Source organism: Semicossyphus pulcher, unplaced genomic scaffold (assembly GCF_022749685.1).
Source record: "Semicossyphus pulcher isolate SPU_LCO1_2020_fin unplaced genomic scaffold, fSemPul1.0.p SCAF_2, whole genome shotgun sequence".
NCBI lineage: Eukaryota > Metazoa > Chordata > Actinopteri > Labriformes > Labridae > Semicossyphus > Semicossyphus pulcher.
In genome coordinates, this window is record NW_027211693.1 from 23,139,603 (window position 1) to 23,167,576 (window position 27,974).

Consider the following 27,974-nt stretch of genomic DNA (forward strand, 5'->3'; position numbering starts at 1 on the left):
AGGACAACCAACTCTACATCTGAGCCACAGCAAGACAGCCACAAGAGAAGAAATAAGTCTTTCTGCTTTCTGTCTTTGTATGGGAATTAATTTTAAAGAGGGGGTATTATGCTGTTTCACATTTTAAGACATATATAGAATTTTACAATGTTGGATGTCCCGAATAAACGTGGGTGAGGTTTCAAATCTGTAGGTAAAAGTATGTTGGAGTAATCCCCATGCTTCTCAGCTCAGACTGCAGGCTGCTGTGAACGCCAGGTTTCACACAGTTTTTTCTACACGCCTCAGCAGGCTTCAGAGAGCTGGCCAATAAGAAGAAAGTGGGCTTATAGGGGCGGGGTTTCTTAAAGGGACAGGGCTGACTGAGTCGTTTCAGTCCGAGGCCCAAATAAGGGCCTGCACAGAGCACCAGTGTTTTTTTTAACTGTAAATCATGCTAAGCTACTCCACTGGTATCACAGAGTGAAATATGAAGCTTGATTTTAGCATAATAACCCCACCCCCACCCATCCCCCAAGATCTTTTGTTTGGTTTATAAAACATGTCTGATGGTCAGATCTGGTAGCTGTTTCCAAACTGTCGCACAGGCACTTCAGCCGTTCAGCCATTATGGATTATGTCTTTAGAGAAGCCAGCATGAAATTGTGACTTTCAAAGTTCAAAGTTCAACGAGAGAAGAGAAAACAGATTAAAGTGAAGGGAAAATTAAAGAAAGAAAGAAGCATTTCAATTTGGTGTCTGTTCAGCTGCTTTCATAATAAGCCAGAAAACTTCTTGAGGATTATCATACTCATTTTCCAGAGCTTTTAAAATATTAGTCACACTACACAACATTGTGCAATTCATTTCCATTCAGAGTTCCATCAACACATCTCTGAGTGCATTTTAAACCAAATAACGCTCAAATATTACAGCTATGTGCCTGAATAAAAGGTATGTGGTTATAAAGGTTTGTAAATGTTTATTGACTATTTAGAAATGCTGCTGTATGAAACGCAGTGTCCCTCCAAGCTAATGATAAACCTGTCAGAAAGCTGGCCTGAGAGGATAATAAGCAAAAGGTCATCCTTCCTGGACCCCGAGGCCGGCTCATTCTCAGCAGACCGAGACTCCCGAGCAGAGCAGGTATGTGATGCTCTGACCTCCGCTGCCCGAGGAAACACTGGCATCTGGCAACGGTGGCTGCAGGGTGATCGGAGAGCGCCTGGCTAGTTGTAGCAGCCGCATCACTATTCTCATCCACCCACCATCCCTCCGTCCAAGCTACCGTGAGCAGTAGTCATAGCAACGAGCGGGCCAGCCGATGCCCTTGGGGATGGTTTCTTGACAGAATTCCTCGGCGTCCTCTCTCGGTAAAAGGTCGGCCCCTCTGCTGAATGGCTGTTTATCTTTGCAGGCGTGTGAGCCTAGTGTCCCCCGGCTAGCTTCAGCGCTCTCCCTTCTGTTCAGTTCCTCCCCAACACTTCTTTTGACTGCCAAAACTCATCGCTGAATTAAGTGAAGGATTCAAAGCTGTAAATTCTGCACGGTATCCACAAAGCCACAGGGCAAAACAGACAGAGGAGGATGCACTCCTTAGTTTCTCATTCAATAACAGTTATGTTTGCTTTTACAACCAAGGTGATGGTGGCACTGCACGACTTAAGCTGTGTTGCAGTGTTCCTATTTCAGCCTGATGTCTACAGAAACACTCAGGGACTATCAGAGTCCAGCAAAGGCTCGGTGAATAATGGACAAGGTGTAAGTGCAGGCTATTCACAACAAGGATATTTATATTGTCTCCCCTCTGAGGTCACAAATCTTAGCTCCTCTGCTCTGGAGAGGAGGTGCTTACTGACATTTATAATGACACACACATACACACACACACCTGATGAACGGCTATAGTCACCGGCAGCTCCTTAAAGATCCAGCAGAAGGGGGTGTCCTCCTAGCATCTGCAGAGGGAGATAGATGGTGGAGAGGGGAGACATTAGAGGGACAGAAAGAAAGAGAATAAATGGGGAGTGAAGTGCGATGTCAGAATCCATGGGGAGAATCAAAGGAGAAAATAATCACTCTCAATCAAACGCATGTAATCCTTTTTAGAGGCAGAACCAGCTGCTGTAGCATCATTTGTCACCGCTGTGCACCTTTGATACAGACAGATGATGCTTCGCAAGTCAGCTGAATATCGAAGACAGAAATTGTTATTCAAAACTAATCTTTTTAAATGATTAGTGTAATTGAAATTCAAAGCACAAGTGGTGTAATGGATTTTTAGTCATGGACTGAGTTCAATATGAAGCCTATCTGCGATACATCAACCCTCATCTGATACCATGACGGAAGGTAGAGATCAGTAATGCATGAGCGCAATTGTAAATGAGCCGTGCTCCCCCATAAGCCACTGTTATCAGAAACAACAAGTGACAGGAATATGAATCTGAACTATTGACTGATGTGACTCAGCCTGCTGTTACTGTCAGCCCGTCTCTGCCTGTGGCCCGCAGAAAGGTATTTGCGCTTGACAGTGCAGCTCTGCATAATAATCCTGCACAGTATTGTTGTGCTCACTGTTTTAGGCCATCAGCATCACAATCAGTGTCTCATCTTTAGGCAGCAATCATCAGAGTCCGACATCTCAAATATCTGTCTCGCTTTCCTTCAGACAATCATTTCCATCCATTTTTCCTACAGTCATTTTTTCTGCCACAAACACAGAAACCCACGTGTCACACAAACACACACACACTCTTCCAGTAATCTTGCTTTCACTGCCTCCCACACAGGCATCTGTAAAAGAGCATGTGTGGTTCACAGCAGTAGCTTGCTTGGTTCACACTGAAAAGAGGTTGGCAACCTTAGTTTGTTACTTACTCGACTGTACCTGCATTTTGCTATCGGTCCTTGATAATTGCAGTTTTTTCTGAAGGCAGGCCTCGACAGTTGCGTTTACCTTTTTTTTTTTCTACGAAAATGCCATCATTTTAAGGTCATCCTGTGCATTTTTTAGTACAACACAGAACGCTTTGAGTAGCCAAATACAACTTGTTGACAGGGAAACGGGCAGAAATGTAATCTTGAAATTCAGGCTACATTTTTTAGTTTCACGTTTAGTATTTTAGTTTCATGTGTTTAGACTTGGTGTGGTTTCAAACTAAATCTAATCTTGCAGTATGAAAGTTGTCTTTCCTTGACAACTGTTCAATTTGTCACCTTCCCAATTGGATGGCTGATGACCAAAGAGTGTGCAGTGTTGAATTTAATGCAATTGACCCTTTGCTAAGTCCCGCCCCCTTTGGTTAATGTTGCTACGCTTGTCAAGCTTTCACACCGGCATGTAAATATCATGACGTTTTCACCTATAACAGTGAGAGATGTTTCAAGAGAAATAATACCACATTTCTGGAAAAACAGTTCACAAATATCGGAGAGAAGTAGACAGAAAGGACTGTAATACGCATTTGAAAGCTACATCCAGAATATCATTTGTCAGTAGACTGTTGAGAATGAAGAGGACATAAAAATCAAGGCAAAAGCTCGCCGGTACCAATGCAAGCATCAGGAACCCCACATCTTGACAATTCACATTATCCCACTTTTTCATTTTGTTTAAAGTGCATCAGGATATTGCTCGCATATCGTGGGCTTGATCCATACACTGGATCTCCTAAAGGCACAACAGGAAAGCCACAACAATGGCACAAACCTAGGGGTGGTAAAATAAAGGCTGTGGCGATATCATCAGTGGTGGTAGTGAAGGCCAGACAGGATCGCAAGCAGAGACCAGTTGACTGTCTCCCACAATTTATAATCCATGTCCGACATCTCTCCTCTTGAGTTTTTGGCTTCGGAAAAGCTAAAAATATGACACCCCCCCTCTAAACTTTGAGGATATCTGCTGTCGGAATTGCAGACTACATATTTTGGCATTTCTCCTTGTTCTGAAAGCTTGACAGGCCTGACAGTGGCCGTTTAAGGGAGGGGCTTTTGTTCCAGATTGTGGAGCAATCTGTACTATAATTATAGTAAATGTTTTGGCATGCAAGCCAACCCAATCTTTATCTAGATGGTCTCTTGAAAGTTGTAATTATGATCAAATCTGTCTTTACGCTAATCTTGTGTTGACTTTTGGTATTTTTGACATTCCATACAGTTGCTTCAGATGGCTCTCAAATGTTTTGCACCAGGCTTGGAAAATCTGTGCGATATTACAACCACATTTGGTGGAAATGCATAGATATGTCTGAGTTACCATCACAAATTTGGTGCAATCTGAACTTTGGGTTGGGCTGATGGCATCATATCACTGGAAAGGAAGAATTCCCTGTCAAGTGTGAGGTGGATTGGATGAGCGGTTCTCAAGAAGGGTGCAAGCAGCCCTACCGCAGTTCTCTACATGCGCTTCCGCAGGGCAAGCAATCAACCCATTGCTCCCAGAGGGCACACTTTCTGGACTACCCTGTGCTCCCAACAGGCACTGCACTACTGCTGCAGAGGAGTATTTTCACTTTAGGGACATCAGGGAGTGTATTTTTTTGTTTGTTTGTTTGCATTCCCCTTTCTCCTTTCTCTTCTTGTGCAGGTGAATGATTGCGAAACAGAGAGCAGTCCTCGCAGTGCGACCCTGTCCCATGCTGCTCCCTCCTCTCAGGGGATGGCCAAGGTCCAGGATGGACACAGTAACGCATGTGACAGGTAACCATGTTCAACACTTCACCTAGACACTTGTTTTTCTCTGCACAAATTGAATATTCCAGTCTATAAAAAATGGAAGTGAATATTTATGACTGCTTATTCATGAATGTGTGCAGCCCTGCAATGTTAGAGGAGAGCCAGGATGGTATGGACAGTGGTACCCTAAGTCCTGCCTCAGCTCGACAGGTCACCATCCAGCGCCACCCAACTCAAGGCTTCGGCTTCATTGCAGGCAGTCAGAGGCCTGTCATTGTACGCTCCGTCTCTGCCGGTAAGTGCATATGTTAGAAGGAGAATACAAGGAGAGTGATGACTCCATCCTTTCCTTTTTCCTGTATGTATATAACTTTGTATGCTGGCTCTGTCGCCCATCCTATCTGCAGACGGCCCCTCCTTTGGCAAGCTTCTCCCAGGAGACCAGATCTTGGCCATTAACGAAGAGACGGTGAGCGACGCGCCCCGAGAGAGAGTCATAGACCTTGTAAGGTAACATCCTTTACTGTCCCAGGAGGGTGGGAGGGAAAGGGGGAGGGTAGGGGGCAGGGGACCAGCAACACCAGCAAGTGGAGATAAAAGAGGACACGGGTAAAGAGAGCGGATCAAAAGGAACAAACTGTTTCTTATTGCTGGTGATGCGTTACATGAACACAAACCTGTGGATGAGTCAGTCGTTTGCAGCTGAAGGACAGCGAGGAAATGGCAGATATAAACCCGCAGAAGCTCTCCAAATACCGTGCTGTCCACGGCGTTATCTAACACACTCCACTCTCTGTTGTCTTTCCATAGACGCTGCAAAGAGACTATAGTTCTCACTGTGCTGCAGCCCCATCAGGTAGTATAATGGGACACTCACTCTCTTTCATGTTCTCTCCCTCAGGATTTCTCTCTCTCTTCATCAGTCTTAACACTTTCCTGTCACTCTGAATCACACAGAAACACCAAACAGTGTTCTGTTCTGACGCACAATAGTGCAGTGCAGACATACAGTACATTAGTATTCACAGCCAAGCCTACGCTTTAGAGTAATTTCTTTTTCTGGTAACCCCCTTCAGAACAGCTCCATATAAGCACAGAAACTCCTACATAAGGCCTTTTTAAGTGAGGATTGTGTGTATCCATCCATATAGAGGAAGAGGGATACTTTTTAAGAGGATGAAATATTGATATGAAATTGTGAAAAAGATTAATAGCATCAATTTTTTTTTCCAGTTTCCCAATTTGAATCATTAGAGTCCACTATTCATGAGTTTTAAAACAGTTCTGCAGGAATCGGCCTATGTGCTGACATGGTTTAGCATCTTTATTATTCTTCCATCAACAAGCACCACAATATGAAAATATTGTAACTTTTACCAGGTGATTCACGTGTGCTGTGTCGCATTGCAGCATTAGGCGCGTCTCCTTAGCACCGGTAGTCACAGGGGCTTTTCTCTCATTTACGTCTTTTCTTTCAAGCTGACTCAAGAGTTCCTCTCTCTCTCTTATCTCTCTTGTCCTCAGTCACCTAAGTCTGCCTTCATAAGTGCAGCCAAGAAGGCCCGCCTGCGAACCAACCCGCCTAAAGTGCGCTTTTCCGAGCAAGTGTCCATCAGCGACCCAGACTCAGTAAGTTCAACTCGTCTTGTCTCTGTGACATGTGCGTGCAAGCACTTGCTGCTACCCTCGCTCCCTCTCGTGTTCTTTTGTTTGATCAGCAATCGCGAAAAGCTTCAAGTATCCTCTCTCCATCCTCTTATTCCAGTCTGAGCTTCTCTACTGTGTTTGTGTGTGTGTGTGTGTATGCCTTTGGTTTATTCGTTTGGCCTTGAATAAACTATGTTCCCTGATTATATTCTCACAGGGGAAACCTGAACCTCTTTTTAAAGGCACTAAAACAGTTTAAATGCAGGAACAATATCACTTAGAAATGTTTAAATATTTGTTTTTGTTAGTCTTTAATCTTACCTGGTTGATTAATCAACGTCTTCAAGCTACAAAAGAAGCAGCTATATCACATTGCAAAATCCAGACCTGCTGTTTGTGTGTATGTGTTAGAGAACGGTATACAAATCAATAACTATGATTTGAAGGGGATCAAAATGGGGTAAAAAGGTAATTAAAAATGTTGCTAAAGGTTGTCCAACATTTTTGAGAGAGGGGGGGAGTGTATTTTTTTTTCTTCTTATGCTTTTGTTCTTATTTCTTTCTCCATATTGTCTACTTTTGGCTGACCGCTGGGGTCAGCCTGTCACATGGGTCTGTATGTGACTGACTGACTGACTGAGCGAGTGAGTGACGGTACTTTCACAGCCATAGAGAGAGAGAGTTGCGACATCGCAATAGCAGGTCATGGAGCATATTGGACCTCCACTGACGCGACTCTCCGTCTATACGGCTCTGGACCGGTCAGCCACATTTATTTATGGGATTATCTATGTAAAAAAAAGATATTAAAGAGTTGCTTTAAAAAGTATGTTTTGTGCAACCATGGAGGTTAATTTGGGCACAGAGATGCCCCCTGTCTTTAATAATAGTTAATGAAGCAGCTCCTTGTTTAGAAACACCAATTGCCTGTCACCATTGTGCCATGTTTGCAATGATTTTGACATACCCTTGGGTCATTTGCAGTTTTACTCTCAAGTGAAGGCGAGGGTTCAAGTAAAACATTTATTGCATTGAGCAGGTTACACTGTAAATAAAGTGGGAGCATGAGGGTGGCATGCAACAGACAATCAATAAAGAATCAGAGGTTGGGGTATGGGTATGTCATCAATCTATTTTCTATCAACTTGAACTTAATGGAAGAAGGTGGACAACAGGATTGCTCATCACATGGACCATCAGGTCTCTGATAACCTTTAGAGTGCTGGGCAGATACGTCGAGCTGGCTTTTCATTACGGCTCATCTTAGCTGGCAGCACCAGTGGTCAGCATCATGTAAACCCCCACTGATCCCCTTTATTAAACCTAAATTAAGACTTTAGTTAAAATGAGAGATGTTCCCCAAAAACCAGCAAATGCTATGGTCTCTATTAATGGGTAGAGCAATGCTGCAGGAGGGCTAGATCTCCTCTCTGACTGATCTAATCTTCCTCCCTGTTCCTCTCTTAGAAAAGTGAATCCAATAGGTTAGAGCTCAGGGCGCAGAACAGAAGGTACTGTAGATAGGAGGGGGCACTATGATTGGTAATAATCAAATGTTTCAGCCACCCAACCCATGGCAAGACATCAATTAATCTCAGTCTCTAGTGATCCGGAGCAACAGTCTGCTATCGATTGTTGGACACCTAGCCTGGTGTGTATTGAGAGATAGAGAGGGGAGAAAGACACATTAAGCTTCCCTCTCATACGATTTCCCTTCTGCTCCAGCTCTGTCTCTCTAGCAAGGGCACAGGTAGGAAAAAAGACCTGTCTGTGGCGTCTCTTCCCTGATCCACCCTCGCTTTGATGCTGCAGTACGGAGAAGGATCTGTTCAGTCATAACTCAGGCTTTAGTGGCTTCCAATCTGCACGGAAGAACAGCTTGTTTATCCTTCTGAATACTTAAGTTCTCCAAAAACAGACTGCCGGGCATCTGCTGTGGACAAAGCCCTCCATTTCCACTAAATGCATTTTCTGAGACAAATTGTTGCAATGAATCCACATCCTGTTACTGTCACAAGTAATGTCTGCCTAGTGTTCTTACAAATCTCATCATCTGACAAAAACAGAGGAAACACAGGGAAAAGATAAGGATTGATTTTGTTTTGGTCCCAAATTTTGGATGATTTGATTTGGACTGCAGGGCTGTTCCCCTCTGCATCCTTGACACACGTCACGTTAAATCACCCAGGTCTACGTTATTATATTACGATGTCTTTTTTCCCATAAGATCACAACTGTGTTCTTTGAAACTACATAATAAGAACTGAGTCATTTCCTTAAAAACCCCTCAGTAAGATAAAAAAAAAAGGGGGAGTGATGGGAAGGGGAGAGTGCCCGTCACATCACATCAGAGCAAGAATGAGCCGAACTGCATATCATAACTTTTCTTCTAACAAGTGCTTTGACTTCAGGCAGTAACCTTGAATTAGGCCTCTCCTCTTATGCCTCAGCTCACAAAACTCTGTGGTGAATACTTTCAATCCCACTATCCAATTTCCTTCGCATGGCATACATATTAAAAGGATGGGCTGGATAAATTGAATAAGACCTCCTTTGATCCTGACACAATGCTTTGAGTGGGCATCCTAAGGCAGGGTTAGGCTCTTACTCAGGCTGTCCAGAGTTCAGTTAAAATACCTCTCCATTGTTCACATAAGCTTTGTTTTTTTAACACTCCTCCAAAAGGAGCTCCTCTTACGTCTCAAAGCGCAGAGCCATTAAAGCTGATTGTGTTTGTGTTGTACAAATAACTCTTGATTACCTCTTTGGCACATTTTTCTTCATTAAAACAAAGCTGTTTTCTCTCTGTGTCTCTTTCAGACAATGCTCAAGGACGACTCGTTGCTACTCATACCAAATGTGTTGAAGGTGTTCTTGGAGAATGGGCAGATTAAGTCCTTTACATTTGATAGCCGTACCACTGTTCGGGTACGTATCTCTGCAGCTCTGGCGATTTTAACAATGGACCAAATGGCTATGCTGAATGAATGATGATGAACTATCAGATAATTATCACCCATCTTTGCAGTTCAATTTGTTAACTCTTACCATTATGGTCAGTGTTGTTTCCCTAAAGCAGCTGTTTTGAGCAATAAAAATACCTGGTGGGTGAACTTCGGAGAGCATTTAGCAGCTAATGGGCCGTAAATGTGGTGTGCTGGTTTGGCTCAGTGGTTAAAGACTGCGACCCATGTGTAAAGGCTCAGTCCTCAATGCAGCAGCCCCAGGTTCAACTCCAACCCTTGGGCCTTTGTTGCATGTCATCCCCATCCATCTCATATTTCTGACTCTATCCACCTTCCCATCATATAAAGGCAAAAGGCCAAAAGACTAGAACGTTTCATTTAAAACACATTCAAAACACACACAAATTACAGCCTACCATCTGTTTTCACCATGTTGAGTTTGCAATTCTGCTAGCTACCGGTGCTTTACTTAGCGGTAGCTTGCAGCCTACGGTAGCGTTGATTCTTGTGAGGGTGGCGGCTTCAATGCGATCATGACGGAGCATGTCCGTGACGACACTACATTGTAGCGGCTTGGACCCGGAAACAGTTTAATGCAGAGGTGTGATTTCACCACTCAACAACCGACAACTTTAGCTAAATTATAGCGCCATTGTCTGGGTAACATAATAACATACCTCTCTCTGCATTTTATACTGGTGTATTGATCGCACCGGTATATTGGACGCAGCACACTTTTTAGATGAAAAAAAAAGTGCGTCTTCTACACCGAATTTTACGGTACTCTAATATTATAGGTACACCAAATATGAATCATATTGTTTATCTTTGGTGGCTCTTGCATTAAATATTGATATACTATTAATCCATTATAAATATGACTCCATTGACCTTTTACAGATTTTTCATATTGTATAATATAATATTTTCGAGCTATAATCAATACAACCTGAACACTTTCTCACAGGTCTTCCAACACACTATGAAGGGCTGTCACACATAGAGTAACATGTGAACCCATCAAACAAACCTTACTTTATAGTTTATTTCTTATAAGTTAGATACTTTATCTAATATGAAATCATTTTTTTAAGATCTCAGTAATGTGATAAAGGACATAAAGCAACCAATGAATTCAGTCAGAGGTCATTTCTGTCTCTGAGTCTCTGAGTCTGACATCTCTGAGCAGACTCATTAAACAGGCACTATTAGATTTCACAAACCTCTCCTCTGCTCATGGAGGGAGAGCGGGGGAGAACAGGAGAAACGCAGCGGCACTTTAGAGGAGCGATGGAGGAAGCTCTCTCCTGTCCGCCTAATTAAATGGTATTTCGGCATAATAAGAAGGTCCAGATCAATAAAACAATGCCACAGATTAAATCAATGGCACAAACGGATGCCCGGTTGTATGCCCATTAGGCTGTCTGTCATCTAAAGAAGCTTTCCTGCAGTATTTTAGGCAACAATTTACAGCATTCTGTGGCTCCTTCAGTTAATTGTGTGGCCTCCCCAGGCATCATTTAATGAAAACCGCACAGGTCAATACTATTAAAACTGCTTAGCCATGTTTTTCAGGGGCAGCCGAAACTGAGGTTCCCCTCAATGAGTGTCAATTAAATTGTTTATGGAGAGCAAACCATTAGTGTACATACATCAGCTGTTAATGAGCCTCAAAACTGAGACCTAGAGACAAACTATAATAACACATAATAACTACAATAGAATCCATTTTAATCTCCACGCTTTAAATATAAAAGAGGGCAAAGAAATAGTCTTATTCTCAGGCAGCGCACATGGGATTTTTTGATAGGATGCTATCTCTGTGATGAATAAAGAATATCTATAGAAGCGCTCCATAGCACAGAATGACAAATATAGTATCTGAGAAAAGAGCCGAAACTGATCTCAAGAATATCAATTTGACAAACTACTGAGAACGAACAAAATGAATACAGGTTGGAAAAAATATACTGTAAATATTGTTGGTTGCGATAGAATATGTCCTAACTGTGAAAGAGGGTTTAAACCTCTAATCTGTTTCCATCTCTCCTCTTCCAGGATGTGATGTCCTCCCTGCAGGACCGCCTCTCACTGCGCTACATTGAGCACTTTGCCTTGGTGCTGGAGGCAGGCGGTCTGGACCAGAACCAGAGGTTGCATCTGCTGCAGGAGAACCAGCCTTTGACACATGTAAGACCACCAAAACAAGAACATTAGTTCAAATCTTCAATAGATGGATATGGTCGAGGGATTAGCAGTATAAATCAAATTCCATGCAAATTGCATCTGTTTTTTAAAATATAAATTTCTTTAAATTCAAATTTGCACTGACTTCTTCCCATTTTCTCACTTGGAAAAAACTAAGTCCATACAGTTGACAGTATCAGCATTGAGAACATTGAGCTGCAGGTGCATCCAGATAACATACTATCCTGTTCAAAATGATACCTTGACATGTGTGACTAATGCCAAACATGTAGTTGGTCATGATAATGACCCTGTCGTTTTCCCCTCAGGTGGTGCATAGAACCTATTTCCAAGGGATGAAGTGTCTATTCCGCATCTGCTTCTTCCCCAAGGACCCTGCCGACCTGCTGAGAAGGGACCCCGCTGCATTCGAGTACCTCTATATACAGGTAATGCACTGGATTAAAGGGGGCTTTGAAAGGATGTTATTTAGTCTCACGACACTGTTGGAGAGCTGTCTCCTTGGAGAGCAGTGGGTGCCAAGGGGGAGCTAATGAATAGAAGTAGCTCCAGGTAGCTTTTTTGCTGTTTCTATTAGGTTATTTTTATAAGTTTAGAGAAATGTTTTGTATGACATATACTTTCACTTTCAAAAAATATTTTCACATTAACTACAGAAATCCGACAGTCTTACAAATGTGGAATCCGTCCCTGGCAATTAAAGTAGAGATATGACTAATGGAAGGACTCTAGCCTTTTTCAGCTGTGTATTAAAGAAGTCTGATCCTGTCCAAACAGAGTCGTAATGACGTCATCAAGGAGCGTTATAGCATGGACTGGAAATCGGACATCACGTTACGATTGGCGGCGCTCCACATCTACATCACTGTGTCCTCGGCTCGGCCTAATCAGAAGATCTCTCTCAAACATGTAGAGTAAGTCCACAAACTTTCAATTTAATTAGCTTTCAGATAAACTCATGAGAAACTACAGATAAAAATTGATGGGCTACATTTTTTCCCTCATTAACAATGTTGTGTATTATATCCATGAGTCCCAGGGTGAAGTTTGTTCATTCAAAATGTCTGAATGATTAATGATGAATCCTAGTAGTATCAAAAACTCAAATTACGCATGGATCATTTTTCCTAGTTCGTTATGTTAGAAGAAATCCATTGCTTTGTGAAATTACATCTCTCCCTCATTTTGCTCATTTATTCTTCAAAATCTCAACCTAGCAAGTAATTAGCTTCTGCCATTACAATCACAGAGGCAGAAAAGAGCCACTGAGCTTGTAATACACTTTGTGTGGCCACCTTAAATCATAGTCATAGAGGATGTGAGCTAAGCTTACTATGTCTTCCTCTTCCTCAAAGCCTTCGTCTTCTCCGTAATGACATCGTCCCTGGACTCTGATTAACCACGTTACTGTTGTTTTTCTCCCGCGTGCATACTACACTCATCTTTCTCATCGCTTTCAATCCCAGAAAAGAGTGGGGATTAGAGCCTTTCCTTCCCCTCACGCTGCTTCCAACAGTCAAGGAGAAGAATGTGTGCAAGACCCTGTCTCAGTTGTTGAAGACCTACCAGCATCCACCACCATCCGGCAACAAGGTTTCTACATATAAATCACTTTGTGCTCCAGTGGTTGATTTATACAATTTCCATTACTGAAACATGTAGATAATTCTTTGTGGATGATATTACTGTCTTTAGTTATACTGCCATTATTACACATTTATAACAGTGCAAATACATAGTGACATTTAAAACTAAACATTGCTTCATTAGAGGATATTTTAATGTATTCTATTCTATGGTTATGTGTGCTTGAAAACAAGACCTTTATCTTAGGACGAGTCCCTCATCTCTACAGATGTAACTGTTGCATAAGACTTAATGATCAAAATCTGTGGCTCAACAGTGCCCCCATGAGGACATAGACAGCAAGATGCACAACGATGAACATTTCTTGTTTATTATTCTGTTGACAGGTCCCTCCTCTCCAGGGAAAGCTGCAGTACATGCGAGTACTCAACGACCTGCCACCTTTTGGTGGAATACTCTTCAACACTGTTGGATTGGTATGACATTTTGAATCTGGACAAGAATACACATATATCTTTTTTTACTTGATTACTTGCTCCCTTCATTTTCTTAATGTACCTTTTAAGCTGTGCCTGTAGACACAGGGCATGCTTATTATATGAACTGATTTTAGGCTTTAAATTAACTGTTTAGTGGATTTTGAAGGGTATAATATATTGTTCCAATATAGAAAATAGTGGCAAATAATTGTAAACCTTCTGTGTTCCTCTAAAGGATGACAAACAATCAGCTACAACACTTCTGGTGGGTCCACGGCATGGCATTAGTCATGTGATTGACCTGAAAAACAACCTGACAACAGTTCTGGCTGAGTTCAGTAGGGTTGCCAAGATCCAGCTCTACCGAGAGAGCCAAGGAGTGGCTCGTGTGGAGGTGAACATCCATGAGGCCAAGGTATGACGACACAATTTCTAAAGATGCACACTCCAATTAATTAAGACATACCACTTTGCAACAGGGAAAATATGTATTTTGCATGTTGCAAAGTTCACATTTTAACTTTATAAATTATTTTATTGAGCACAACAAACGTAACATTTTATTTCATCAGATCATAACAAAATGAGCAGGCAATGCTCATTGCCTGTCCCCTAAATAGTCTCCTAATTCCCCTCCCTACCACCCCCTGCAGCCCCTGGTCCTACTCATGGAATGGCCTGATGCCAGTAACTTCGCATGCCTGATCTCTGGCTACTATAAGCTGTTTGTAGATCCAAAACGGACCATCTACTTCCGGACCCCTGGTCAGTCTCAGCTGACCAAAGCAGGTATGTTATATGTCTACTTGATATGTAGGGGTTCATTTTGAACACCATTCTCCCTGATCAGGCAATGTGCATCAGATGCAAATTAATTTGCATAAAACAACACCGTCTACTTGAATGCTTAATATGAAACATCCATAGAGTTTAGAGTTGTAAATGTTGAGGCGTATTTTCCTCAGCATCATATTAGGCACTGCATGTCTGGGAATATGTGGCAATCATCATTCTGTGTTCAGTCTACTTGAACATTGATCTGCTTCTCCATTGGCTGAAACCATTACCCGTAGTAACCGAGCTTTCTGGACTTACCATCCCATGGCGTCCTCTGCTGTCTCTCTTCTCATCTCAGTCTTGACTCATTCGAATGGGAATCTACATTTCTTTTTCTAAGATTGCATATCATAATGGAACGTTGGAATGAACTGTCCTTTTTGCTGTATTCATTATCAACTGTTCAAACATGAACAGATCCTCTGCCATATGCTGTCTCAACCTGTATGAAAGAGGGATCATCATATCATCACATTCCACCTGAATCTTAACAATCCAACCTCCAAACAAACTTCAACTTCCAACATCCATCTTTATAATAACCACCATGTGACCACCAGCTGTCGCCTCTTCTTTCCCATCTGGATATTCTTTATCCCCACCAGTCCCTAACACATCAAATTATCCACTGCTCTGACAATTCTATCCTCAGATTACAGAAGCTCCCACCATGCACACCCACGTTCTGGGGCAACCAGCTTGCCAAGTGGAGGGCGGCGAGGGGACGAGAGGGAAAGTTCACACAGAGAGTCAGGGTCTGCAAGGGCCCTAGTTCCTGCAGAGCCTCAGCATCTAGGCCTGTGCCATGTCCACCTACGAGAACAACAACAATTTCAAGAGCTCCAAACACACGCTGAAACTGAACTCGACATCAATGAGAACTTTATTTCCCACGAGCCCCCTGGACGGGCCCGAACTAAGTCAGATCCCACCCAGCAGAGTACAGAGGAAATAGCTGCGGTTTTAGAGAGCCCAGCAGTGGAGAATGCAGGATTCAGGATCCGAGCCCAAACAATGAGCCAGTCCCAGAAAAGCTCACGATACTTCTGTGACTCCTGCAAAGCAAGGCATAGAGCAGAAGGACTGACAACAGCTGTGAACAGTAGTGGAAGTTCGGGGAAACACTGCTCAAGCGCGTGTGCCTCCCGAGATGGAGGTGCTGTTGACCTCATGGCCCTACCACCCCCGGGAAATGAGGAGGAGGACGAGGAGGAAGCAGAGGTTGGAGGAGAAAAGCTACAACCACCACCACCTGCTATTGCTGCACCACCACCAGGCTTCAGGGACAACAGTTCAGATGAGGATGAAACCAAGAGAAGGAGGAGGGCTCGAACCAGTGCCAGCCCAGGGGTCGCCTCTGGGAAGCTGGCCCAAGCCAAGGAAGATGTGCCTGTGACACTGATTGATAATGTTTCCACTAGGACAGTCCGTGATCATGCCCAGGAGCTTGATGATGCTCTGGTGTCCACCTTACAGGCACTAGAGGCTTTGGCAGCCTCTGAGGACTACCCCCATCACCCTCAACAGCCAACCCAGACTGCAGGTCAACAGCCTCAGTCATGCCACAGTTCACATCTCACATACAGAAGTACTAGTAATACTGTTCCAATAAATATTATTTCTATAATTAATAAAATAACAGTTCATTGGCAGTACATCATATATGTATCATTTCTAAAGTGAGTTTCCTTCCTGTAATTTATCATCTTAAAGTTGCAATTAATGTGTAATGACTGCAAAAAATCCCATATTAAAGATCAATAGTACAACATACCATACGCATACCTACAGGATGCTGATCAAAAAACCCAATCCAATAGTAATCCAAGACTAATGCTCCAAACCTGAATAATATACAGTAAAGCAAAAATATGTTATTAATACTATGGTTTTATATAAAAAAAGAAGCAACAATAATAGCTGATTAGAACACAACATTGTGTGCCTTGATAACATTGAAATAACCTGTCATTAAAAATTAATCTTAACTGGCCAACTAAATTATTTTCAGATCTCTTGAAAATAGTAGAGTATCTGCTCTGCTTTTCTTTGTCAATTTCTGAAGCACACACATCTTGCAAAAACTGCAGTCTTAAGGTTGGTTAAGGTAAGGCCACTGGTGCATAGTTCAGTCTGCAAAGGGTTATTAAATCTGATACTGAAGGACCAAATTAAAAATATTCGAAAATGATCTTTGCTCCTTTTTGCTAGAGATGAATTTAATCAGTTGCAAATATCTTGATCGCTAACAACAGTAAAACACAAATTTAACTTTTCTTTTTTTTAATGTTGTATTTTATGTTGTTCCTTGATTATCCTAACAGCATTTTCTGTTGCCTTCCTCCTCAGGGCTGATTGTCTTAGCTGCCATTACACCTGAGTCATCATTGGACTCAGGCCATGAGACGAACTCCTCTGAATTAACAGATGTTTCCGAAATGGTGTCGGCAATGAAGCAGAACCAGAACCAGGCCTACCTTCTGGCTCACCATATCAACAAGGAACGTATCCTCTGTCGCCGTGACTTTCCCTTGGCTATCCCTGGCTGCACTGCAAAGACCATAGGGACTGGGGCCTTCTCTGTGGGCCAGATTCGTGCTGGCTGTCCACCCAAGCAAGTAATTCTCAGCAAGACTGTTCCCTTTAAAGTCAGTCCCAGTCAAGAATCCACAGTGCTCAGTGTTGTAACAGAGCAGGGGGGAAATCAAGACACTACTCAGCCTGAAACAAAAGCAGAAATGAAAGCAAACTCCGAGTCCACCAAAGCAAACATCCCTGATCCCTCTTCTATGTCACCTGAAGAACTTAAAGTGTCCGATGCTTCACTGACAGTTCAAGTCAGCAAAGATCAGAAGCTATCAAATTCGTTTGGGGAGACACAGCCCCATAATCTGTCCGAGGGCAAAAAGGGGAAGACAACAGCACCTCTTAAAACAGACCCTAGCAACAAAGCCTTACCTATCCTTCTGCCTGTGGACAGAACTGGCTCTGCCAAGATTTCTCCCACTAATATGTGCCAAGATGCCAAGACTGCCTCTAGTGAGACCATGAAGCCTTCAAGCTCTACAGAACTTCTGCCAGTGGATGACCTTTTCTGCACATGCCCAGTGAAACAGGAGCCTGGGCCTCAACTGAGACTAAAAGACCCTCAGGTTCAGAAAGTAGTGGTGTTTCAATCCTCATCCCCAACAGATGATGAGCGTCTTCGAGCCAAAGGTCTCCAGATGGCTAACAGCAAAGAAAATGCAGTGAGAGTAGGAGAGGTTCCTACTTTGGCAAAACCCAGCCCTCAAATACAAACAAAATACTCTCCTCGTTTGCCTGTAAAAGCAGAGAGAAAAGAGCCAACTGAAAGCAAGAATGAGGGTGCCCAGGGCAAATCCCATCCTGAGACTCAGAAATGCTCTATAAAATCCTTACCTATTTTAGATGATCCAACAACACCAAGCCCCTGTGTAGATAAGGTCTCCACTCTCCCAGCCAGAGATTCAAAGAAGCAAGGCAGTGGTAAGGGGAAGTCCCCTCGCAGTGCCCCTTTCCTGAGTTTTAGAAACCTTCTTTCAGCTACGTTCCCAGCAAGAATGCGAAGAGAAACAGATGAACGAAGGGCTCAACTGCAGAAAGTCCGTCAGTATGAGCTAGAATTCTTAGAGGAGCTGTTGAAACCCAAGTCATCCCAGGGTGAATTTTTGCCCCAGGGATCCTCACCTGTGCCCTCAGGCACTCCTTGTGCCTGTCAGCTCCGCACCAGCCCTGTCCTAAAGGCACCAGGTATCTCGAGAGAGCAGCGACGCAGCTGTGACTGTAAGCGGATGTGTAGGGGAATGCGACTACCTGACACACCAGTTGGCTCTACAACAGAGACACAACACAGAGGCAGAGAGAGAACTATCTCAAAAACTCCTCCAGCAGTCTCCAAAGCCCCTCACACCCAAGGTGCTACGAGGAGACCTCAGACCTTAGAGATCAAGACCACACGAATACGCTCTACCAGCCTTGAGTCAAGAGAGCCAAGGGGAGAGCAGGGTTCCTGCTTGCCCACTTGTACTTCTCAAGCAGATTGCATGGGAGGTCCACAATATAAGAAGCTCCAGAGGCGATATAGCATTGGAGAGTTAGATAACAGCACTAGCACACCGGTGTATGCTGAAGTAAAGCCCAAAGCCAAGAGTCTAGAGAAGGAAATGGAGAGGGTGAGGGCCACAGGACTGAGACTTCCTACCCCAATAGAGCCAATCCACACTCAATCTCACCAGGCAGAGGGAAAGGGAAAAAAGGGTGTTTTTTTCATTCAGGGAGAAGATCTTGTGCGTGAAAGTAAAGATGGGCCCAGTGAGGTGCTGCTGACCTTGCCCAGTGAAGACAGTGATGACAAAGATAAATGCTGCTCATTCTGTTTCTGCTATAGGAAGTGTGAGGCAGCAGATGAAAGTAGTGAGAAGGATGAGCTCTCATACTCCATACCACTTCAGGTCCTTCCAGGCATGGAGCTGGACTCCCGTACCTTTCCTGTAGTAAGCAAAACGCTCCAGGTTCTTAATGCCGAGGACTGCAGTGGTGAAGAGGAGGAGGAGGAGGAGGAAGAGGAGGAGCCACAAACACAGGAGATTGACCTAAGAGCCTGTGGTACACTAGAGGGGAGCCTGGCACGGGTACAGGCTCTACAGGGGAAAAGTTTCAGCTTACCTGATGGTTTCCTTAATGCCCAGTTGGATGCTAATGAGTTGCTTGCTATCCTGCGTCAGTGTGCCAGCAGCCCACAAGCTGAGGGTGAAGCTCGTCTTCCTCCCTCACAGATTACAGAGTACAAACAGGAGTTGGCAGTGCGCTTCAAAGAATTCAGAGCGTCTTGCCGGCGAGTGGCAAGTGTTGAAAAAAGCCCAACACGTATGCTTGCTGTTGTATCAGCCAGCTTTCAGGTATTGTGTGAACTGACTCAGACCTTCATCAAATTAGTCCGGGGGGTACGATCTGAAACCCAAAGGCTACAACTGTTGAGAAAAGTTGAGGAAGTAGCTATCAACTACACTTTGCTTCTGCGTGCAGCAGAAGAATCAATGGGACACTCAAGCAGCTTACCAACAAAGACTGTGAGCCCTCAAGTTCCCTCCAACACTAATAACATGAGCTCCCTCACTCGACCCATCAAAACTCTGCCTGCCCAGTAAGAACAAATCTGGCAGGGATGTATCAAAACAGTCCAGGATGTGGGTGGCTCCTCTATTCAAATGCATTATTTGTTTGTTTACATTTTTTAAAAGTCATGCAAAGAATCATCTTCAGTAAAAATGGAAATGAACCTGTTCCATCACATGTTTACAGGCCCTGAGGTAGCCTCGTGGATCTTGTTTTGAAATATAAAGATACACTCAACTAATGCACAATGGAATAAGAACCCTATAACAGACTGGGTGATACAGGGCTAATCACCTCACATCAATACTCACAATATACAAAAGTCATTATAGTATAATATTTTATATGTAATGTACATTTGAGTTGTGTCTACTTAGCAAATAATATAAAGTTTTGTGAAGAAAAAAGTGAAGAATATATTTGAAATGTATTGATTTAAGAGAACTATAAAGATTATAATAAATCATCAAAATAAATGTATGCTCTGGACAAAAATATTTCAGAGATCTCGTCAAGTAGCGACTTCTGTTAATTGCGTAGTCCAAAGCGTTGGTTTGGCTAGATGGTGATGTGTTTGTTTGTTGAATTTTCTTACTGTTGTAATGCAAAATGGAGATCTCTGTTGGCTATGGTGACAACGTCTGGCGCACTGATATGAGAGTAAAAATGTAAGTGGCAGGGTTGGAAAATGAAAACGGCTGATTGACAAGTATGACATTTTAAACTATACTAACTGACAGAGGCCCATTCTCTCACTATAACAGTGCAGGTATCACACGCCTGCTCAGGGCAGACAATGTAGCAGAGACCCAAGTCATAGTCCAATCCACAGTACAGTAGTGAGTGTTGTTACCTCACTCAGCTGTAAAAAAAGAAAACAAAAAAAAAACATAGAATACCCATACTGTACTTAATGACGCACAGAGTGTATTTTACACCATTACTGATCCATGGCTCACTTGCATCTCACTGTCGTAGTTTTAAATATAGCTATCCACTTGCAAGTGAGTACGCTTATCACTAGAATTTTGCACAACCTCTGAAATTAGCTCTGCAAGTTGAAATGTATCTTTTAATGTTCAATTAAGTGTTTTTTATTCACTCTGCTGCTGAATAACTGACTTGAGTCCACACCACAAGTTTTACATAATTCATCTCCTCAAAGATAAAGCTTACCCGTTTCAAAGGATCCTTTGTTTTTATTCAGGTTTTCAGATACAGTATAAACAAATTTGCTTTCTATGTGCTGTTATACATTGTGCAATCTAGCAAATATATAAGAAACACACAAAGTAGTTTTCTATGTATTTTAATAAAACTAACACATCTGTTTCCTGTCTGATATCTTCTTTGTGTCTCATCCTCTTGTTGTTCTTGGAAATTAATCACAGAGGCTTTATAGTTGTGCTGGCCTAACATGTGTACTGGACATACTGTTAAAAGAAAGTGAAGTGAAACCAAATGAATTGGAACAACTGGTTTGCGACAATACTGAAGACAAGAAATATGTTTCTTGCACAAAATGTTTTAATTAGTCATTTTGGATATAACACAAAACTCCAATGAATCTCTTTTTTTTGTATGACTTAAAACCCACCCTAAGTCAGTGTATTTACCTGGATCATCCCGTATTCAGGGTATCTGTCGTAAGAAACATATGTTTACACATTCTTCATTTCATTCATATTTTCAGCTTTGATTATAAATTAGGCTGTGTGGGACAGTGTGATCATCCATTAATTTAGAAATATAGCCCACCTATAATGCTTTTCATTTTACACTCACAGACTTTGACCTTAAATAAAGAAGGAAAATCTGAATATGAGCTTTCCTGCACATGCTTTGTTGGTCTTAAAACACATTTGTAGTGTTTACAAACACTTTCTTTTAACAACTTGTCCTTTGATGTTGATGTGGCATTTTCCATAACCATATGCAGTGTTAACTCTTTTACTGTACTGCATGTTTTCCCTTACGTATAAGACTTTCAGGAGCAGATGCTTAGACAGCTGAAGGTGATGAGACAGTTTATACAGATCATTTTCCAATTCTAAAGTGGAAAACAGGCAAAATTGTAAGGCCATGGTGGCAATATGTTAATGTTTTGCAAATAATATTCTGTATGAAAATGTATTATTCTACACTGTAAATGTAAATAGTAAATAAAATATTTGGGAGATTAGGAAACACTTTTAAAACCTTACTTGTAACATTACAATTTATCCAAACTTCACTATTTTGTATCAAGAAAAAAGTGAAACATGTCTGTAAGTTAATTATTTATAGTAGTAATGTAACATAGAGACTAATAGCAAAACATATATTTTAATGAGTATATTACGAGCATAAAGCATGGGACATGTTTATTTTTATAAACAAAAATATCCAGACAATATTCTTTCATCAGCACTTGGACATTTTGACATTATGATGAACATTTGTTGTGGTTGTCATTGTTCAGTTGCTTTGCTAAACTGTGGATTTGTCTGTGTTTCATTCACACGATGAGCCCGCCATGGCTTAATCCATTGTTTCTTTTTGTGCACCTATTCATTCCTGTCTTTATTTACTGTCAATGATCTTGTCGTCACTGTGGTCTTCTGTCTGTGTACAAAGTTAACTCATGTTTTAAGAGCAATAAAGTATATTGTATAAACTCTTTCAGAGAATTTGGAGATGACATTGCATGCAGTTAACTTGTAGTGACAGGGTGTCCATTTGAATGACTACAAACAAATTACGTCATGTGAAAGATAAATTATCTGGAAGCGTCTTTCTTGGAGCTTCTTACTGCTGTGATTGCCTCTGGCAAAAGCTAATGTTGACTCAGCAGTGTAAACCTCACTGAATTGACACAACGCCAACAATTAACTGAAAAATGTTTTTTGTGTTGTTGACATTTAAGAAAGGTTTACTTTAAAATGTTTTTCCTGTTATTCGTGTTATTCATGTTATTGTTCTAAGTATTTGAAAAGCAGATCAAAGCTAGACAACAACCAGCCAGGGAATGCGCAACAATGATATGTAGTTTGGTTCGTTTGCAAAACTGTCAACAAGAAAGATAATCAAGTAAAACCACAACCGCAAGTGGATTTTATAGCTCTATAACTGTGGTAACTTTACACACCTGTCAAATCTTAACATACAGCAAGGTGTCACTGTAAAAGAGGCTCATGTTTTAGTAGAAAACCAATGGTGAAAAGACAGTTTATGATGACTAAATTCTATCTATCATTCAACTCTAGGTTCCTTTAAATGTGCTTAACCGCTTCACTGTCATTGCTTACTGGGACCCTACCTTTATTCATGTTACAAGACAAACCATTGTTATTGATATAAGGAGCCATTGTTTTTCCTACTAGAACAAATGACAATGTCTGATCTGAAAAGGCCTGTACTTACCTGTTTTGATGCCTGCCTTTCAGTGAAGGACATTTGTTATCGTCCCTTAATCCACCATGTTACCTCTCAGGTCCTAAATGGAGTGCCAAGCATGCCAGGGGACTCTGCCAAAATGAGAAAGCTAGCTTAAACACAACAGGATTTTGCAGTTTTGTTACCTGAATCTAGATTATGGAGGGGTAGAGTATTAATGTAGATAATCATATCCAACACCGAAAATTTTAGTTTAAGCAAACATGGACAGTTTTTTTGCCTACATATTGACTACAGTGTCTCCACATACCAGGAGAGGTGATTATTTGTTAGCTAAACATCATTGTCTTTCTGGAACAAATTAGGAATTAGAACTTTTTTTTTGGTCAATATATTGTTAGACATCCGCACAAGAAACAGTTACAACTCTGTATCTGTACAACCAATTGTTAACTTACTCTGCGCTTTATTGCGCTTAGTCTGTATGAGTTATGTTGTGTTCAAGCTCACTTAAGAGTATTCCAATATACCTTGCTCGCTCACGTGCCCCTGGTTTTGGCTCCTCTGCCCGGAATTACGTCATCGCGCCAGGACGTAAGTGACAGCGTGCGCGCCGCTCGGGAGGGAAAACCCGCACGCGAGACTTGTGGGACATAATGGTGGATAGGTAGGGATCACAGTTTAGCTCAGAAGGAGCAGCTCATTGACTGTTGAACAATTTCCAGTCGTTGTCTTGGACTCTTCGATCCTTCTGACTTCATAGCATTTGCCGGCGCTGCCTGCTCAGACTCAACGACGCCCTGGACCGAAACAAAATGCCGAATATTAAAATATTTAGCGGTAGCTCACATCCGGACCTGTCTCAGAAAATAGCAGACCGCCTGGGTCTCGAGCTGGGGAAGGTTGTTACGAAGAAATTTAGCAACCAAGAAACATGGTGAGTTGTTTGCTGTGGTGGCTACTTTAACGAATCTTATAGTCAGAGGTATGACAATAACTAGTATGCAAATGTTGTAGCCCAGCGACATGTATTTGGTTAGAAATGTGGTGTCACGGTGAATTTGCCGCGCAGTGTTGTTAGGAACTTGTAGTCCACGCATGCCTGAGAATACATGCTAACAACCAGCCTGTCTTGTAGTCCTTAGCAACAAAGATACATTCGTTTAATCGGTGAACTGAAATTGTTACGTCGTTTCGCATATAATGGGGGAGACGCTCATTTTGTGACTCAGCATACTGGTCTTACCCCCAATTTAACCCTAGTTCACACGCAGACACATGCTATTGTTTACTCTGCCTCATCTATCTCCTGCCTGCCATGGTGTGCTACCCATGGCACTAAGTGCTGTTTGTCTTGTCCCTTCTCTTTTCTGGCAGCGTGGAGATTGGAGAGAGTGTACGTGGGGAAGATGTCTACATCGTGCAAAGCGGCTGTGGGGAGATCAATGACAATCTGATGGAGCTGCTGATCATGATCAATGCTTGCAAGATTGCCTCTGCCTCCAGGGTCACGGCCGTCATCCCCTGCTTCCCATATGCCCGGCAAGACAAGAAGGACAAGGTGGGGGTGAGGGATATCTGTCTAATTACTTCTGTCATGCCATTTGCCATCAAGCATCATGACAAGAAGCCTGCGGCCATGTCCATCAATAACCACTCGACAAGGCATATTTGCTTTTCTTTTTTTGTTTGTTTTCCTCTCTTTCATTCTGTATGCTTTGCGCCCGCAGCAGTTCCCCTCTCATTCTCTCTTGTTCAGCTATTTGCCTGTATTTACCCTCATTCCAACATTTCAGCCACATTGCATGAATGGATTGATTTGCACATTGAATTTTGAAAGCTTAATGTTTAAATATTGTGATGAGTGATTTTTAATACGTTTGTGTGTTGCAGTTGGGCTAAACTAGATAATATGTAGTTTATTGTATTTGTAACTCACATGACTTTTTTTGCTTAAAGGGGACATATCTTTTGAATGGATATTCTCATATTTTGGGTTTCACATTCTGGGGTGTTTATTGTTCACAGTGAAAACTGCTTAATTCTGTGTTTTTCCAGAATCGCATTTTTAAAAAGGTCGCCTCTGAAATAGGCCATTCAGAACAGCTGCAGGTGTCGACATAGAACCTTGCTTTTGCTGAAATCAACCAATCGTCAAACACAATCTGGCCAATATAAGGCCAAATAACTGATCCTAGAGTAGCCATGTTTTCTACAACTTTGGAGTGACAGTCCAGTGCAGCCGCTCCCCCACATGTGCGATCCCAGGGGCTATGCGGTGAAAATAATGTCAGCCAATCGTGGCTAAGGTCTAATCTTTGAATGCCTTTCAGGAGGAAGGAGAGGCTCTGAAAAATCTTTAAATAAAGTTTTTAAAATGAAACAAACTTTACAAAAATGATTCAAAAACACATTAAAATAATAGAAAATTGGTGGCATAGCTAAAATATGTCCCTTTTAAGGAAATGAAAATGCCTCTATGTACTTAGCCATCAGTTAAATGTTATTTTTAGAAACAAGCCATGCTTGCCACTTTGCTTATTCCATGTGACTGAGGAGATCTATTTTCATTTCAGAGCCGGGCTCCTATCTCTGCCAAGCTGGTGGCTAACATGCTATCTGTGTCAGGCGCTGACCATATCATCACTATGGACCTGCACGCCTCACAGATACAGGTTAGGCGAACAAACGCACACTAAACAGAAGTAGATCTGATTCCCTATCCTGCTATTTAACATTCCTGTGTTATTTTTTGTGTTCCTGTCCAACAATATAAAGCCTTTTTGCCTGATTGTAAAATTATATAAGAATCAATGCTGTCATAGCTTTAAATTTGTGTAGATGTCGACGCAGGACAAAGGGAGATATGAGCCTTTTATTGATCCTTCCAGCAGGTAGTATATGTTCAGCTCCTGTGGCCCCAGTCCCTATACCTTTTTATTATCTTTTTCCAGGGATTCTTTGATATCCCTGTCGATAACTTGTATGCAGAGCCAGCTGTGTTAAAGTGGATCAAAGAGAACATCCCTGAATGGAAAAACTGTACCATCGTCTCACCTGATGCAGGAGGAGCCAAGAGGTAAGTCAGTGTCTTGATATTGATGTTCTTCGTTTGAGCAAAGTTTAGCTGCAAAAAATCTCCTCTTGGTTGAAATTTCTGTAGAATTACGATCCACTTACAGAGACACACATCATACTTTCTCATTGCAGGGTCACCTCTATAGCAGACAGGTTGAATGTGGACTTTGCTCTTATCCACAAAGAGAGAAAAAAGGCAAATGAGGTGGACCGCATGGTTCTCGTCGGAGACGTGACTGATCGGGTCGCCATTCTAGTGGATGACATGGCTGACACATGTGGCACAATCTGCCATGCTGCTGACAAGTAAGGTCCTTTAGTTGCCTTTAGTGGTGTGTGTGTATACATTGGGAACTTTCTAGAATTACAAAAGACTTCAATCAAAGGCCAGCGGGCTACTGCTGTTACTATTGTCCTGTTAGACACAAATAGGTTTGCTGAAATCCATTCAAAGACCTCTGCAGACGCCTAATGCATTGTATTGTTTCTCTCCCTGTAGACTCATTTCTGCTGGTGCAACCAAAGTGTATGCCATCCTCACCCATGGCATCTTCTCTGGCCCAGCTATCTCGCGTATCAACAATGCCTGCTTTGAAGCTGTGGTGGTCACCAATACGATCCCTCAGGAGGAGAAGATGAAACATTGTCCCAAAATACAGGTCAGGAAACGGCAACTGATAATTTTTGTTTTTTTTACTTAGTTCTTAGTAAGAAATGTCAAATGAAAGGGGAAAAAAATGAAATTGAAAAAAGATGCAAATCCTCAGTTTGAGAATCTGGTACTTTTTGTGGAGGTTGGCATTTTAAAATGCATGAAAATAGTCATTGTTTTTTCTAGGTATATTCACATCTCGTCTTCTCTCCCTCCAGGTTATAGACATCTCCATGATCCTTGCAGAGGCCATCCGTAGAACTCACAACGGCGAGTCTGTGTCGTATCTGTTCAGTCACGTCCCCTTGTAACAAATAGTGTCTACCATCTACTACGTGCTGTTACACCAAATACGAGAAGAGGGAATTCCCCATCACAAACACCACCATAAGTGAAGATGTTCTGCTAACTAACCATGTAAAAATAGAATGAAGTGTCATGTCTGTTACTAATGCTGACCCCACTCATGTGAGTCCCTTCACCCTTGAGCTGTGTCCTTTATGTTTGGGGCACCAAAGCAATCGCAAGCTACCTATTTAGGCCAGCATATTTATTGTACTTGGATAAAAAAGTGTTTATCCACTGTGAACTTTGTCTCTCCTTTCATAATATGTATAATCAGAGTTTTCTCCTGACCATCTCGCCTCTCCAGGAGTCATTTCAATCTGTTGTCACAGAGCTTATATATATATATATATATATATTTCCCGGCAGGTTCCAGTGGTCAGGAGAAGCTTCTGCCATATAAAGCTGTTACAGTGCTTTTTGTTACAATAAACGGGTGTAGTTTCTCATGTTGCTCGTGTATATCCTGCTGTTTGAAAGATTATAATTAATGAAGTGAAAGTGTATTGAACTAGTTTACAGTGCCACTGAAGCTCCACTCAACCAAGAGTGCCTCAACAGTCTGAAATGAAATTACTTCCTCCTCCACTCTCCTTCATCCCCCCTCCTGTTTAGTTGTGTTTATTTCTCAATGGATGAAGACCTTTGATGTGTCTTATTAAGTGGTAAAAGATGTTTTAGGATGTTTCTTTCAACTCTTGAGGTGCCCTCATTGAGTGGGGTTTGCCCAGTGTCCAGGGTTCACCCTGCAAGGTTCTTTGTTGAAGGTCTGTCTATAGAGAAGCTGTCTGGTTTTTCGTTCGGGGTCTCTGCAGGCTGGAGCTTCCTTCAGAAATGTTCACCTGCTTTTTCTTCAATTTTGGTTTTTATTGTCTTGGAGGAAGGATTTGTCATGAAAGCGCATATTTCAAGCCTTCGTGTTTACTTTTTCAGTAGGGTGAATGCGCCAATTATCTGAGGATGCGTTCTTAATAAAACTAAATATGAATAAAATCTAAATCCTGGTAC

At 42.1% G+C, this 27,974-nt stretch overlaps 3 protein-coding genes across 4 annotated transcripts; all 3 read left to right on the top strand.

The window, feature by feature from the left end:
- The first annotated feature begins 1,014 nt into the window (after positions 1-1,014).
- LOC138597831 (FERM and PDZ domain-containing protein 4-like) lies at positions 1,015-6,222 on the top strand. Its single transcript, XM_069669353.1, has 7 exons — positions 1,015-1,125; positions 1,672-1,740; positions 4,568-4,680; positions 4,797-4,951; positions 5,064-5,161; positions 5,467-5,512; positions 6,181-6,222. The coding sequence occupies exons 1-7, from the start codon at positions 1,015-1,017 to the stop codon at positions 6,186-6,188; spliced, it is 600 nt and encodes a 199-aa protein (XP_069525454.1). The 3' UTR covers positions 6,189-6,222.
- A 2,901-nt stretch (positions 6,223-9,123) lies between these two features.
- frmpd3 (FERM and PDZ domain containing 3) lies at positions 9,124-21,686 on the top strand. The gene is made up of 10 exons (XM_069670378.1): positions 9,124-9,231; positions 11,328-11,459; positions 11,786-11,905; positions 12,255-12,391; positions 12,944-13,070; positions 13,451-13,540; positions 13,779-13,958; positions 14,197-14,332; positions 15,033-15,923; positions 16,730-21,686. Exons 1-10 carry the CDS (start codon positions 9,127-9,129, stop codon positions 19,546-19,548), a joined length of 4,737 nt encoding a protein of 1,578 aa, XP_069526479.1. The 5' UTR covers positions 9,124-9,126; the 3' UTR covers positions 19,549-21,686.
- A 1,849-nt stretch (positions 21,687-23,535) lies between these two features.
- On the top strand, positions 23,536-27,965 carry prps1b (phosphoribosyl pyrophosphate synthetase 1B). Of its 2 annotated transcripts, none has more exons than XM_069669586.1 (7): positions 23,536-23,828; positions 24,269-24,458; positions 25,468-25,566; positions 25,846-25,970; positions 26,102-26,275; positions 26,469-26,628; positions 26,840-27,965. In XM_069669586.1, the coding sequence occupies exons 1-7, from the start codon at positions 23,707-23,709 to the stop codon at positions 26,930-26,932; spliced, it is 963 nt and encodes a 320-aa protein (XP_069525687.1). In that variant the 5' UTR covers positions 23,536-23,706; the 3' UTR covers positions 26,933-27,965. The 2 variants fall into 2 exon arrangements, with proteins under 2 accessions (XP_069525687.1, XP_069525688.1); XM_069669587.1 differs by having other exon boundaries at positions 24,269-24,452.
- Positions 27,966-27,974: the final 9 nt, after the last annotated feature.